The sequence below is a fragment of the Clinocottus analis genome, unplaced genomic scaffold (genome assembly GCF_023055335.1).
Source record: "Clinocottus analis isolate CAN_PGR_092001 unplaced genomic scaffold, fCliAna1.0.p SCAF_40, whole genome shotgun sequence".
Lineage (NCBI taxonomy): Eukaryota > Metazoa > Chordata > Actinopteri > Perciformes > Cottidae > Clinocottus > Clinocottus analis.
The window spans coordinates 831148-844986 of NW_027176154.1; the positions used below are offsets into that span (position 1 = coordinate 831148).

Consider the following 13839-nt stretch of genomic DNA (forward strand, 5'->3'; position numbering starts at 1 on the left):
TGTGTAGGCAGCGTCACGTTAAAGAGCTGGGGCTCGTGCTGCGTTCCTATTGGCCGACTGCGTTCTGGCGCCAATATTTTAATAAGAGAGGCTTGTGCACAACAGAAAGCGCTCCAGTTATCGCTGCTCGTCCCCGCTGCTCTTCGCCTGCTCCGGTTTTAAACTCTTTATTATTTATCTTCATTTCTCCAGCATGCTTTCTACTCGCGCCCCTCTCTCCGTGAAGCAGGAGCCGTCCCTCCCCGGGCAGCTGGACAACATGGCGCTGGACAAAGAGAACACGGTGAGGACCGGAGAGCAACCGGACGACGTTTAACCGGGAAAACGTCTCTACGGCCGTTGAGCCTCTGTAGAGACATTTACTGAGACCTTCGTCCTGGTCGGCATGTGTTTTCACGTGTACTCCAGGCTAGAAGTGTTTGTTGTGTGTAAAAGTATCTCTTCGTGTCTTTCAGCCACCGAGTCTGAACACCAGCCGCATCTTGGCGTCTAAAACCGCGCGCAAGATCTTCTGCGACGTCCCGGTGAGTCCAGACCCCACGTGACCTCCAGGGTATCCCTCTGACGTCACGTGTTAGTTCACGTTCCCGGGTTATTTCTTTGTTGCTGGTTTGGCGCCTAAAATGTCGGTTCTGGCGCCAAACGATCAGCTGTTAATCAATAATCAATGCTGTTTAAATGACTGCTGTTTGTGTTAATGGATTCATACATATTTATTCTATTAGATCCAATAACTGTCCAAACTTCAGATTAGATGGACCAATAATCTGCAGTTTGTCAACATGATTTCCTCTTTACACTTAAATGTGTTAGCATCTGGATCCACATTAAATGATTAAACTCTAATTTATTTGAGTTATTGATGAATGTGCAGATTGAAGTTGTTGGGCCTGCAGGTCAAGTTCTGTGACTGACGTAAAGCAGCCGAGACGTGACAGTGTGTAGTGACAGTGTGTCTCTGTGTGACGAAGAAGAGAGGCGGTGAGGAAGAGGAGCCGCTGCTGAAGAGCAACCCTCGGCGCTTCGTCATCTTCCCCATCAAGTACCACGACATCTGGCAGATGTACAAGAAGGCCGAGGCGTCCTTCTGGACCGCAGAGGAGGTGAGTGGAGAGCCGCTGTGGGGGCGGGGCCTGCAGGTGTCGGGTGACGTCGTGCTCACTTTCTGTCTCTGTTCAGGTGGATCTGTCCAAGGACCTGCAGCACTGGGAGTCTCTGAAGGACGAGGAGCGCTTCTTCATCTCTCACGTGTTGGCGTTCTTCGCCGCCAGCGACGGCATCGTCAACGAGAACCTGGTGACTACATTAATAATTTGAGTTATTGATGAATGTGCAGATTGAAGTTGAATAAACGGAGACCACTTGGCGCTCGGCTCTGATTGGCTCCCGCTGTCCGTGTGACCACCAGGTGGAGCGCTTCACACAGGAAGTGCAGGTGACGGAGGCCCGGTGCTTCTACGGGTTCCAGATCGCCATGGAGAACATCCACTCTGAGATGTACAGCCTGCTCATCAACACCTACATCAAGGAGCCGGCAGAGAGGTGAGCTGGTGCTGGACTCTGGTCCTCTGGTCCCGGGCCTCTAGTTCCGGTCCGTGTCTGACGGTACGTTCACTGACCCACAGAGAATACCTGTTCAACGCCATCGAGACTCTGCCGTGTGTGAAGAAGAAGGCCGACTGGGCGATCAACTGGATCGGCAACAAGGACGCCAACTTCGGTAAAGCGACTCTTTGAGGTTCTGACCCTGACTCTGTGGCATTGTTCGGGTTCTGACCCTGACTCTGTCCCCCAGGAGAGCGCGTGGTGGCCTTCGCTGCCGTGGAGGGGATCTTCTTCTCGGGGTCCTTCGCCTCCATCTTCTGGCTGAAGAAGAGAGGCCTGATGCCCGGCCTGACCTTCTCCAACGAGCTCATCAGCAGAGACGAGGTACTGGTTCTGGTCCTGACTGGTGTGGTACTGGTTCTGGTCCTGACTGGTGTGGTACTGGTTCTGGTCCTGACTGGTGTGGTACTGGTTCTGGTCCTGACTGATGTGGTACTGGTTTCAGGGGCTGCACTGTGACTTTGCGTGTCTGATGTTCAAACATCTGGTGAACAAGCCGTCGGCATCAAAAGTCACCAAGATCATCAAGAACGCCGTGGAGATCGAGCAGGTGGGTGGACACGCTGTGGTTCCTGTGCTGTCACTGGTTATACTGGTTCCTCCTTTCTGACGCTGCTGGCTCCGCCCCCAGGAGTTCCTGACGGAGGCTCTGCCGGTGAAGCTGATCGGGATGAACGGCTCTCTGATGAAGCAGTACATTGAGTTCGTGGCCGACCGGCTGATGCTGGAGCTGGGCTTCACCAAGGTAAGCTCCTCCCAGCAGAACCACAGCTCCCAGTACACCACAGGCTCCGTCCTGATGAGACGCGCAGGGGTACGGACCTCGGCCGACGATGGGGGCCGAGTGCCGCCGGGTTCCGCTCGCGGGACGAGTGGTTCCGCGACGGGACGCCGGCGGCACGAGACGGACGCTGGTCTGAACGGAGCCGGTTCTCCTGTTGGCCGCCGGGGAACCCGAGCCCGCTGTCTGACCGCCTTGTGTTCTGCAGATCTACCGCGCGGAGAACCCCTTTGACTTCATGGAGAACATCTCTCTGGAGGGCAAGACCAACTTCTTTGAGAAGCGCGTGGGCGAGTACCAGAGGATGGGCGTGATGTCCGGCACCTCGGACAACACCTTCAGGCTGGATGCTGACTTCTGAGGGGGCGGAGCCTCAGCGGGATGGGGGCGGAGCCTCGGTCAAACTCAAAAGCACTCTAATTCAACCCAGTGGCGCGTTCCCAACAGACCGAGCCCCACTGACCCAGATGCATGCTGGGAGCGGCTCGCAGAGCGCTGCCGCGATGAAATTTAATTTGCAGATTTGATGCTGCAGCCATTTTGTTTCTGTAAATAATTTTCCCTTCCTTTTGTAATTATAATGTATTTATTAGTACTCAGAGCTTTGTCAAATGTACAGTTATGTTTTTGTAATAAAATTTATATAAACATGAACCTGGTTTTTTGAGATGACTTAATGTTCAGCTGTAATTATTAAACTTTATTTTATTTTTTCAGTTTTACTTTAATCTAACAGCTGAAAATAGATGAAACTGATTTATTAATATTTTTAATAAGGAGGTTTTTAAAAGTTTTTACTTTGCCTCTAAAACATTTATCAACATGAACTTAGTCCAGTTTCTTTAGCTGATAATACAGATTCATGCTTTTCAAATTTAACTGAATGTATTATGAATATAACTATGACCAGTATTCTGACTTTCAACTACACCTGAAGTCAACTATCACGGTGCAATGACTTCCAGAACAAGAGTTAAGGCATCAAACTGTTCAGGGTTCCGCTCTGAGAACAGACGACCTTCATCTGGTTATTTTATTTGGTCATAAAGTGTACGACAGCAACAGTCAATTTCATATATGAATGAGACATAAAACTCTGCACACGGCGGTTTGCTTCACCTTCATGTTGCCACGAATGTGACGTCATGGTTGAGCTTCAAGAGTCTCTGTTACTGCCCTGATGGGTGTCAGAGGACCCGGAGCCACATCAGAGGACCTGGAGCCCCAGCAGTGTGACGTCTCCCTGCACCTCCAGCTGCTGGATGCGGCTCAGGTCCTGAACCCGGTGCTGGTAGTCCAGCTGGTGGAGCCCGTTGACGGCGACCCGGAACTGCTGCACCTCACAGAGGATGATCATCTGCAGGGAATCGAACCGCCACACGCAGGTTAAGTCACAGGACCAACGAAGAGAGGCTACAAACGGCTCAAAACACTCAAAGTGAGAAAAGAAAAACAAACTATTAAACATACATTTCACTTCCAGCAACGTATACTTTGACATTAACAATGGACAACAGAGTTAAACAAAAGAATTTCTGCTGAATTGTTAATTATAGACGTTACATAACATAATGATATGTGAATAAGTATTGTTGTGGAACCTCAAAGTACTGCCCCCCCCTGAAGGGGAAGGCAGCGTCCAGCCGGGTCTCCTCAGGGCCCCAGCACCCACACAGGAAGGAGTTCCTGACGAAGACCGCCTTCTTCAGGCGAGGATTCAGATGAAGAGCGATGTCGCTGCAGCCCGACACGCGCAGGTTCACCGAGAAGCTGAAACACAAGAAGAAGAACGCGTGTTGCTCTCCACGCCGCAGACACAGCAACAGGAAGCAGTTAGCGGCTCAAGGACACAACACGGGGACCAGCGGAGGTCTGAACCACCGACCCTCTGGTTAAAAGACGGCCCGCTAACCACTGAGCCACAGACGGCTACCTCTGGGCGAGCCGGTTGGTTTCTCCTGTGATGCTGATGCTGCGTCCAGCTCGCAGTCCTCCAGCCAGCTCGCCGCTGAAGGGAATTCTCTGTAAAAACCACAACGTTCAGTAAATCTTTCATGTAAACAATCTAACCTGGTTCTCTACACGCACACAGTATTTAAAATGAAAATGACGACATCAATATATACTGTATATATACATATGTACAAGTATGTATGTGTGTGTATATATACATATGTACAAGTATGTATGTGTGTGTATATATACATATATACAACTATGTATGTGTGTGTGTATATATATATATATATATATACACACACACACACACACACACACACACACACACACACACACATAATCAATTCTATTAACTTCTATAACCAACAATCACAGAACAGCAAAACTCACCAAGTCAGCCAGAGAAGAGATTATCAGCTGAAAGAAACAAAACAATCAACATTTTATCAATAATGACTTGAGGTGTGCCACAAGGCTCGATTTTGGGGCCTCTGTTGTTTTCTGTTTACACAGAAAGAAATATAACGATTTTTCATTTTTAAGATGACATTACTCATTTGTTTGTTCGATATCTGGAGACATTTTGGGCATTTATTTTAAGGGTATTAAAAACATATATCATATAAAATATTATTTAGGGTCAAATATTTAAAATCAACAGAAGTTAAACCGTTCCTCACATTTAAATAAACAATATCTGCATATTGACTGCTTGATTGTTTCAGAGACTCCAAAGTTACCGTCTGAGGGACTTCCTGCTTCTTCTCTGGTGGCTCCTGATTGGTCGAACTGGCCACAGGAGAGACGTCCCTCTAAACAACAACAACCATAACAACAACAACTCATTTCTCCAGGTCACGTGACCACAGAAGCGCAGCGTTGCTCAGACTCACGAGGTGCGGGAGGATTCCTGCAGCCTGAACCTGGACTCGTCCAGAGATGCTCAGCGTGTCCACGCGCTGCAGATCCACGCGCTGCTGGAACTCCAGCACGTGACCTCCATTCAGCGCCACCTGCAGGGGAAGTACACACTTTACTGCAGTAGAAGTACCAGTAGTACCAGAAATACTGCTTTCTAAATGTCACAGGAGTAAAAATATTGAAGAGAGAGACAGACACACACACACACACACACACACACACACACACACACACACCTTGAAGGAGTCCTTCAGGACCAGGATGAGCAGCTCGAAGGCGCCCCCGGTGGTGAAGGGGTTGCACTGCAGGACCTCCTCGCGGCCCCAGCTGCCGGCCAGCAGCGCGTTGCAGACGACGCTCGGCGGCTTCCTGAACCGGGGGTTGAAGTGGAACGCCACGTCGGCCCGCGGCGTCACGCTGCTGCCGCAGGTGAGGTCCACCTGGAACCTGCGGGCATGAGGGGTTTAACACGGGTCTGGCTCCACTTAGCGATGACGTCATCAACGCGTGCTCACCTGTCGGCGTCACGCGGTACCGAGCCCTGAACCAGCACCACCTCGCCCGGCTGCAGCCCGCCCAGGATGGTGCCAGAGAACGGGATGGTCTGGTAACACAACAACACAACACAATGATGTCTAACAGGATGGTAACACAACACAATGATGTCTAACAGGATGGTAACACAACAACACAACACAATGATGTCAGGATGGTCTGGAGGTGATGATATTCAACAGGACATCTTTATCTTGAATCTTTTATCTAAATCTTTATTTTTATATTTGATCTCCAGCTGCACAACAATTGGCTTCATTTTTAAAGCTTTCAGCTTTTTTTTGTCTTAGAGGAACTTTAAGGAAACTAAAAGGAAACTGAAAACATTCTGATTCATTAAAATGTTTACTCATTACAGGATACAGAAACACAGTACATATGAACCCAGTATATGTAAACGCAGTAGCAGTATATATATATATATATATATATATATATATATATATATATATATATATATATATATATATACACACACACACATATATAAGCAGTATAACTGACTGGGCGGAAGTGAGCGGTCTGAAACTAAACTTTTGACCGATATAGAAGTATTACGTTATATATTTTTGACGTCATTTCCGGTGCCAGAGTGGGACCCGGAGCTCTCTTACCGGGCTGCAGAACGTCTGCCTCGGTGTAGAAACGGACATGTTGTGGTTCTGTGGAGCGGAGACGGGAAGCGCTCTTTGGACCGTTGTTTACTTCCGCATCTGACGTCACACGTACGACGTTTCCGGGGGCGCGTCCCGAGTCTCAACTGCATCCGGTTTCCTCTCACGTGCGTCCTAGCCCCGCCCACCAAGCGTGCGAGGGAGATAAAACATGAAGCGTCACGTGACGTCTGGTCAGTCGGCTTTAACGAGCAGTCTGTCTGAACACGTGACCAGTTTACCGGAAGCGCTTGCTGGAGTAAACGTCCACTTGTTTGAATAGTTTTGAACTACTTATAAAGACAGTTACTAGTGTATGAAGTCATAACTAGATTATATAGATATGTTGCCACTGCACTAATGGAGTCAAGTTATCAGTACTAGTAATTGCCTCTGATAATATTTATCAGTGGATGTTTCATCTCCAGCATTATTCTCATAACTAAAGTTGGAGGGAAACTTTATTTTATTAAACTTAGAGATAACATGCAACTGTTATCTCTTGCGTGATGTCTGTCTATGAAGCTAGTTAGCTTAGCATAAAGACAGGAAACAGACACAAAGCTCTGTACAAAGTTTAATAATTTCACTAAATATTATATTACATCTTCATCCATTAGGTGACAACTTTCTGCATAAACAAAACATTTATAGAAAAAACTGATTAAAAAAGATTTGTAAACTCTCAAAGTACATTTACTTTTATTACAAAAAACCTGTACAAAATGAACACATACATCCATGTAAAAACATACTAATATAGCAAGTTTAATATATATATAAAAAATAAAACCCAGGCTGTGATCCAGGCTGGCAGCAGCTCTCCAGACATGAACAGCTGGTCTGGGGTCAGATCCTGCTGCAGTGTTCAACCTGTGTGTGTGCTCCTATTGGCTGAAAAGCTCATTTAGGATTTCATCTCTTCTGTACAGGTGAGGCTCTGGCCTGCAGGCGTGTTCTCTGGAAGCTCCGCCCCATCCCGCTGAGGCTCCGCCCCCTCAGAAGTCAGCATCCAGCCTGAAGGTGTTGTCCGAGGTGCCGGACATCACGCCCATCCTCTGGTACTCGCCCACGCGCTTCTCAAAGAAGTTGGTCTTGCCCTCCAGAGAGATGTTCTCCATGAAGTCAAAGGGGTTCTCCGCGCGGTAGATCTGCAGAACACAAGGCGGTCAGACAGCGGGCTCGGGTTCCCCGGCGGCCAACAGGAGAACCGGCTCCGTTCAGACCAGCGTCCGTCTCGTGCCGCCGGCGTCCCGTCGCGGAACCACTCGTCCCGCGAGCGGAACCCGGCGGCACTCGGCCCCCATCGTCGGCCGAGGTCCGTACCCCTGCGCGTCTCATCAGGACGGAGCCTGTGGTGTACTGGGAGCTGTGGTTCTGCTGGGAGGAGCTTACCTTGGTGAAGCCCAGCTCCAGCATCAGCCGGTCGGCCACGAACTCAATGTACTGCTTCATCAGAGAGCCGTTCATCCCGATCAGCTTCACCGGCAGAGCCTCCGTCAGGAACTCCTGGGGGCGGAGCCAGCAGCGTCAGAAAGGAGGAACCAGTATAACCAGTGACAGCACAGGAACCACAGCGTGTCCACCCACCTGCTCGATCTCCACGGCGTTCTTGATGATCTTGGTGACTTTTGATGCCGACGGCTTGTTCACCAGATGTTTGAACATCAGACACGCAAAGTCACAGTGCAGCCCCTGAAACCAGTACCACATCAGTCAGGACCAGAACCAGTACCACACCAGTCAGGACCAGAACCAGTACCACACCAGTCAGGACCAGAACCAGTACCACACCAGTCAGGACCAGAACCAGTACCTCGTCTCTGCTGATGAGCTCGTTGGAGAAGGTCAGGCCGGGCATCAGGCCTCTCTTCTTCAGCCAGAAGATGGAGGCGAAGGACCCCGAGAAGAAGATCCCCTCCACGGCAGCGAAGGCCACCACGCGCTCTCCTGGGGGACAGAGTCAGGGTCAGAACCCGAACAATGCCACAGAGTCAGGGTCAGAACCTCAAAGAGTCGCTTTACCGAAGTTGGCGTCCTTGTTGCCGATCCAGTTGATCGCCCAGTCGGCCTTCTTCTTCACACACGGCAGAGTCTCGATGGCGTTGAACAGGTATTCTCTGTGGGTCAGTGAACGTACCGTCAGACACGGACCGGAACTAGAGGCCCGGGACCAGAGGACCAGAGTCCAGCACCAGCTCACCTCTCTGCCGGCTCCTTGATGTAGGTGTTGATGAGCAGGCTGTACATCTCAGAGTGGATGTTCTCCATGGCGATCTGGAACCCGTAGAAGCACCGGGCCTCCGTCACCTGCACTTCCTGTGTGAAGCGCTCCACCTGGTGGTCACACGGACAGCGGGAGCCAATCAGAGCCGAGCGCCAAGTGGTCTCCGTTTATTCAACTTCAATCTGCACATTCATCAATAACTCAAATTATTAATGTAGTCACCAGGTTCTCGTTGACGATGCCGTCGCTGGCGGCGAAGAACGCCAACACGTGAGAGATGAAGAAGCGCTCCTCGTCCTTCAGAGACTCCCAGTGCTGCAGGTCCTTGGACAGATCCACCTGAACAGAGACAGAAAGTGAGCACGACGTCACCCGACACCTGCAGGCCCCGCCCCCACAGCGGCTCTCCACTCACCTCCTCTGCGGTCCAGAAGGACGCCTCGGCCTTCTTGTACATCTGCCAGATGTCGTGGTACTTGATGGGGAAGATGACGAAGCGCCGAGGGTTGCTCTTCAGCAGCGGCTCCTCTTCCTCACCGCCTCTCTTCTTCGTCACACAGAGACACACTGTCACTACACACTGTCACGTCTCGGCTGCTTTACGTCAGTCACAGAACTTGACCTGCAGGCCCAACAACTTCAATCTGCACATTCATCAATAACTCAAATAAATTAGAGTTTAATCATTTAATGTGGATCCAGATGCTAACACATTTAAGTGTAAAGAGGAAATCATGTTGACAAACTGCAGATTATTGGTCCATCTAATCTGAAGTTTGGACAGTTATTGGATCTAATAGAATAAATATGTATGAATCCATTAACACAAACAGCAGTCATTTAAACAGCATTGATTATTGATTAACAGCTGATCGTTTGGCGCCAGAACCGACATTTTAGGCGCCAAACCAGCAACAAAGAAATAACCCGGGAACGTGAACTAACACGTGACGTCAGAGGGATACCCTGGAGGTCACGTGGGGTCTGGACTCACCGGGACGTCGCAGAAGATCTTGCGCGCGGTTTTAGACGCCAAGATGCGGCTGGTGTTCAGACTCGGTGGCTGAAAGACACGAAGAGGTACTTTTACACACAACAAACACTTCTAGCCTGGAGTACACGTGAAAACACATGCCGACCAGGACGAAGGTCTCAGTAAATGTCTCTACAGAGGCTCAACGGCCGTAGAGACGTTTTCCCGGTTAAACGTCGTCCGGTTGCTCTCCGGTCCTCACCGTGTTCTCTTTGTCCAGCGCCATGTTGTCCAGCTGCCCGGGGAGGGACGGCTCCTGCTTCACGGAGAGAGGGGCGCGAGTAGAAAGCATGCTGGAGAATAAAAGATAATTAGAGAAATACTGAATAAAGAGTTTAAAACCGGAGCAGGCAAAGAGCAGCAGGGACGAGCAGCGAGGACTGGAGAGCTTTCTGTTGTGCACGAGCCTCTCTTATTGAAATACTGGCGCCAGAACGCAGTCGGCCAATAGGAACGCAACACGAGCCCCAGCTCTTTAACGTGACGCTGCTGACGCAGCCAATCATGGCAGAAGCCGCGATCACGTGCCGCCCGAACAGCTGCTGGAAACTCACTCGGCTTTGTTCGTGCGGGGGTTACGAAACTTCCCGAAAAAGACGTTATAAAACTATTTAAATTAGCGTTTACACAACAAGACACGCATTTGTTAAAATCGTTGAACTGTCCTATTAAAAAACACATTATAAGGTTAACACTAAAGTTAAAGTCGCAAAAGTACAATTGAATTCTGCATTAAGATACGATCTTATTTCGGTAATACTTGTGTATTTGTATCTTTGACGTGTTGTACCTTCCATCCCTTCAGGTTTCGGGCTCTGACAATACAGTTATATATCATCTTTCATCCCAAATGAGACGTTTTAAATTGTGTTTTCTCCGTAAAAGCGAAGCGGATCTGACACAGAAGCTGTTTCCTGGTTATCGCCGGAAAGGAGAGCGCTGATTGGCTGCTGGGAAGACTTGTTCTTCTTCGTTGGGGTTTTACGGCAGCCTGAAGCCGCTCGGCTCCAGACATTGCTGTAAATACCCCCTATGTTAAACATCAATAAGTTAAACAGACTTGTTGTTTATTTTCATTTATTCAGACCTCAGTTTAGTCTTACTGATAATTATATACAACAAATACACAACACCAAAGTATAAAAACATTCAGACATGCATTCATTTGTTTCTTTTGAGCAAAAGCACAAAAGTATCAACATGTCCTAAATGGTTTTCGTAACGTTGTGTGTGTGTGTGTGTGTGTGTGTGTGTGTGTGTGTGTGTGTGTGCGTGTATATATATATATATATATATATATATATATATATATATATATATATATATATATATATATATATATATATATATATATACACGCACACACACACACAGTACATAATGTTTTTAAATGTTGCTGCAGTACCGCTTCCCAACACACGAGGGCCCTGTTCCTCTAGTTTTCCGTCTCCAGACTTCTGTCTTTATTTATATATTTTTAGTTCTTTTATTCATTTTCTTTGGCTTCAGCTGAATGTCGGTCAGTAAGGCAAGTGGGCGGGTCCCTCCTCGGCCAATCACGCCCCCTTCTCACGTTCCCTGCACACTGTCGTCGTCTCCCATTGGTCACACCCCCTGAGCGCTGCCCCTGGATTGGTTGACTGCTGTTACCGGGTGGCGTGAGGAGAAGAGCTGCGGTTGTGTAACGGAACACGTGACTGTCCTCGAGCAGAAACTTTACGCGCCAAATGTTTAAGAAACACGGAGTTCTCCCGCCTTTTACCAGCTGATCTACATCAACAACAACAACAACAACAACAACAACAACAACAACAACAACAACAATAAAGTATTACCAGCTAACCCCCATCAACAACAACAAGTTATATAGTACTTGTCATACAGCGATAAGTAGTTTAATAAATACTCTGTTTCTAATCTAACACAACATGGAAGTATATAATACATGTAAATGAGGAAATACTTGTCCTGCAATATATATTACATTTTCTTTATTACTGTACTGTGTAACACCTGTATTGTGTACTTCTACTACCTGTACTATGTAATACTTGTACTCCCTGTACTGTGTTCTACCTATACTGTATACATGTAATACCTGTATTGTTTACTTGTACTGTGTACTGTGTACTCGTTAAGCTAGAACTTGTTAACCCTAACATTTATGCTAAGCTAACTTCATCCTGAGCTAACATCTGATAGCTGAACCTAGTGAGAGACGCAACAACAGAAGAGTTTCCTGTAACATTTTTTATTATAAAAGCTTTTCTTCTCCATCGCTGTTATTCTGATACAAGCCGTTATTATTAAGAACAACATTTAATAACGAGGTATTTTTCTTACTGGCGACGTTCAACGAATGTTTATTAAATAATAATAATAATAATAATAATAATAACAATAATGATGATGAGGAACAAAGCAAAGAGAGTAGGTAGTATCACAGTGAGGAATACTGACACAACACTGTCATTAATGCAGACTGGAATACACGTCACATTCATATAGATATGGATATATTTACAGAATGTACAGTAAACAGAAGCACGACACGAGCGCGTACATGTACACAGGAAGTAAACAGGAAGTAAACGAGAGTACACGGAGAGAGTACAAAAACAAGCTAGAGTAAAAAAATCCAGTGCAATGTCAGATTTCTGTTGGTTTCTGTCCGTGGATGAATAGCAGCCTGTCTTCCTCCTCCTCTTCCTCCTCCTCCTTCTCCTCTTCCTCCTCCGGTGAGTTGGTTGGGAATAGAATGTCCTGAGTGTTGCGGGACGCTCGCTCCGTCTTCGTCTACGTCCTCTGAGCGTCTTCATCGGCGTGTTACTGTGGCACGAGTTCCCCAACAAATATTATTTTTTACGAGTTGAGTTGGTCAAACAAAAACTACTAAACATGAACGCTTCACAACAATGAATGCTAATGTTAGAATGCTAATGGAACAGATGTCAGTATATTAACATGTTGTTGCTAACGAGCTAAGTGTTAGCCAACTCAATGTTACTTTATCGTGCTAATATGCTAACATTAGAATTATGCCATAGCATGACTATCATACTAATATACTAGTATTAGCATGTTGACGTAGCGACATGTTAAAATGAACATGCTAAAATGCTAACATTATCATACTAATGGTACAGCTGAGCCTGACTGTGAATGTCCTACTCGGGCCACCATATGTACTAATGTTAGCATATTAGCATGATAATGTCAACATGTCGCTACGTCAACATGCTAATGTCCTACTCGGGCCACCGTACAGAAGATGAAGGCATTTATTTAGATAACGCCACCTTCAGGGCTCGTGAACAGCGTAGCGAGCGCCTGCAGCGCGTCGTAAAAAAGAGGGTGTAACAGGAAGTGTAACAGGAAGTGCCACAGTAACCGGGTCCGAGCGAACGTAGACGCAGCGGAGCGCCGTCTTTGCTTTTTGTTTACCAGCAGAGTTTGATTGGTAGAAAAGTTGATTGACAGTCACGGTGTAAGCCCCGCCCCCCGGGGGGATCCCTGAGTCAGTTGGCGGTGGAGACCAGCACGCCGACAGGAAGTGCGGCGCCTCCACCGCGGCCCGTGGGCGGGGCCACTCTGTGGAGGTCCCGGGTCTCGGCGGGCCACGACGACGCCCTCTTGGCGGTGGCGTGCCGCCGGGCGTGTTTGGTCAGGTGGTCGCTGCGCATGAAGCGACGCTCACACACCACACACACAAACTTCTTCTCACCGGTGTGTGTGCGGCGATGACGAGAGAGCTCGTCAGAGCGAGCGAACTTCTTATCACAGCCGTCCCAGTGACAGCTGAACGGCTTCTCTCCTGCAAGAGGGGAATAAAGAAAAGAAGACTTTTTAATCAGGAGTAATGTCATTTCATTTTTGGAGTTTTAAATCTTCATTGTTGTTTATTTTGTGAAGTTTTAGTCCCAAAAAAATAAAGTAAACAAACGAGGAGGTCAGAGGTCCTCGAGCATCAGAGTGACCTCACTCACCTGTGTGTGAACAGGAAGTGACCTCACTCACCTGTGTGTGTGCGTAGGTGAGCCTTCAGGTGGGAGCTCTTGAAGTAGGTCTTCTTGCAGCCGGGGAAGCTGCAGACGTAGTTGCGTCT

General features: G+C 47.9%; 3 protein-coding genes and 1 pseudogene across 6 annotated transcripts; 1 reads left to right on the forward strand and 3 right to left on the reverse strand.

Annotated features, from left to right (window-relative positions):
• The first annotated feature begins 83 nt into the window (after positions 1–83).
• On the forward strand, positions 84–3040 carry LOC137801368 (ribonucleoside-diphosphate reductase subunit M2-like). 2 transcript variants are annotated; one of them, XM_068598765.1, is made up of 10 exons: positions 84–283; positions 456–524; positions 972–1103; positions 1180–1296; positions 1409–1542; positions 1626–1720; positions 1796–1929; positions 2051–2155; positions 2237–2350; positions 2595–3040. In XM_068598765.1, exons 1-10 carry the CDS (start codon positions 194–196, stop codon positions 2745–2747), a joined length of 1143 nt encoding a protein of 380 aa, XP_068454866.1. In that variant the 5' UTR covers positions 84–193; the 3' UTR covers positions 2748–3040. The 2 variants fall into 2 exon arrangements, with proteins under 2 accessions (XP_068454866.1, XP_068454867.1); XM_068598766.1 differs by having other exon boundaries at positions 85–283; positions 975–1103.
• A 132-nt stretch (positions 3041–3172) lies between these two features.
• LOC137801369 (galectin-8-like) lies at positions 3173–6540 on the reverse strand. The gene is made up of 9 exons (XM_068598767.1): positions 6436–6540; positions 5782–5870; positions 5503–5713; positions 5239–5358; positions 5086–5157; positions 4736–4762; positions 4320–4408; positions 3988–4156; positions 3173–3743 (listed from the first exon to the last, which is right to left on the reverse strand). Exons 1-9 carry the CDS (start codon positions 6472–6474, stop codon positions 3594–3596), a joined length of 966 nt encoding a protein of 321 aa, XP_068454868.1. The 5' UTR covers positions 6475–6540; the 3' UTR covers positions 3173–3593.
• Positions 6541–7038: 498 nt separating this feature from the next.
• rrm2 (ribonucleotide reductase regulatory subunit M2) lies at positions 7039–10651 on the reverse strand. 3 transcript variants are annotated; one of them, XM_068598723.1, is made up of 11 exons: positions 10525–10651; positions 9937–10027; positions 9696–9764; positions 9117–9248; positions 8924–9040; positions 8678–8811; positions 8500–8594; positions 8291–8424; positions 8065–8169; positions 7870–7983; positions 7039–7625 (listed from the first exon to the last, which is right to left on the reverse strand). In XM_068598723.1, exons 2-11 carry the CDS (start codon positions 10024–10026, stop codon positions 7473–7475), a joined length of 1143 nt encoding a protein of 380 aa, XP_068454824.1. In that variant the 5' UTR covers position 10027; positions 10525–10651; the 3' UTR covers positions 7039–7472. The 3 variants fall into 3 exon arrangements, with proteins under 3 accessions (XP_068454824.1, XP_068454825.1, XP_068454826.1); XM_068598724.1 differs by lacking the exon at positions 10525–10651 and adding an exon at positions 10495–10501; XM_068598725.1 differs by lacking the exon at positions 10525–10651 and having other exon boundaries at positions 9117–9245; positions 9937–10150.
• A 1327-nt stretch (positions 10652–11978) lies between these two features.
• Positions 11979–13839, reverse strand: part of LOC137801336 (Krueppel-like factor 11) — a 4851-nt pseudogene continuing 2990 nt past the window's right edge.

Excerpts from the sequence above, each read along its gene's own strand:
- LOC137801369 (XM_068598767.1), bottom strand. The coding sequence starts at position 6,474 with ATGTCCGTTTCTACACCGAGGCAGACGTTCTGCAGCCCG. Across the intron at positions 5,359-5,502 it reads TCCTGAAGGACTCCTTCAAG|GTGGCGCTGAATGGAGGTCA; the intron begins GTGTGTGTGTGT and ends CTTCCCCTGCAG. Across the intron at positions 4,409-4,735 it reads TCTCTTCTCTGGCTGACTTG|AGAATTCCCTTCAGCGGCGA; the intron begins GTGAGTTTTGCT and ends TGGTTTTTACAG.
- rrm2 (XM_068598723.1), bottom strand. The coding sequence starts at position 10,026 with ATGCTTTCTACTCGCGCCCCTCTCTCCGTGAAGCAGGAGCCGTCCCTC. Across the intron at positions 9,249-9,695 it reads AGATCTTCTGCGACGTCCCG|AAGAGAGGCGGTGAGGAAGA; the intron begins GTGAGTCCAGAC and ends TGTGTGACGAAG. Across the intron at positions 8,425-8,499 it reads CAACAAGGACGCCAACTTCG|GAGAGCGCGTGGTGGCCTTC; the intron begins GTAAAGCGACTC and ends TCTGTCCCCCAG.
- LOC137801368 (XM_068598765.1), top strand. The coding sequence starts at position 194 with ATGCTTTCTACTCGCGCCCCTCTCTCCGTGAAGCAGGAGCCGTCCCTC. Across the intron at positions 1,543-1,625 it reads ATCAAGGAGCCGGCAGAGAG|AGAATACCTGTTCAACGCCA; the intron begins GTGAGCTGGTGC and ends ACTGACCCACAG. Across the intron at positions 2,156-2,236 it reads ACGCCGTGGAGATCGAGCAG|GAGTTCCTGACGGAGGCTCT; the intron begins GTGGGTGGACAC and ends CTCCGCCCCCAG.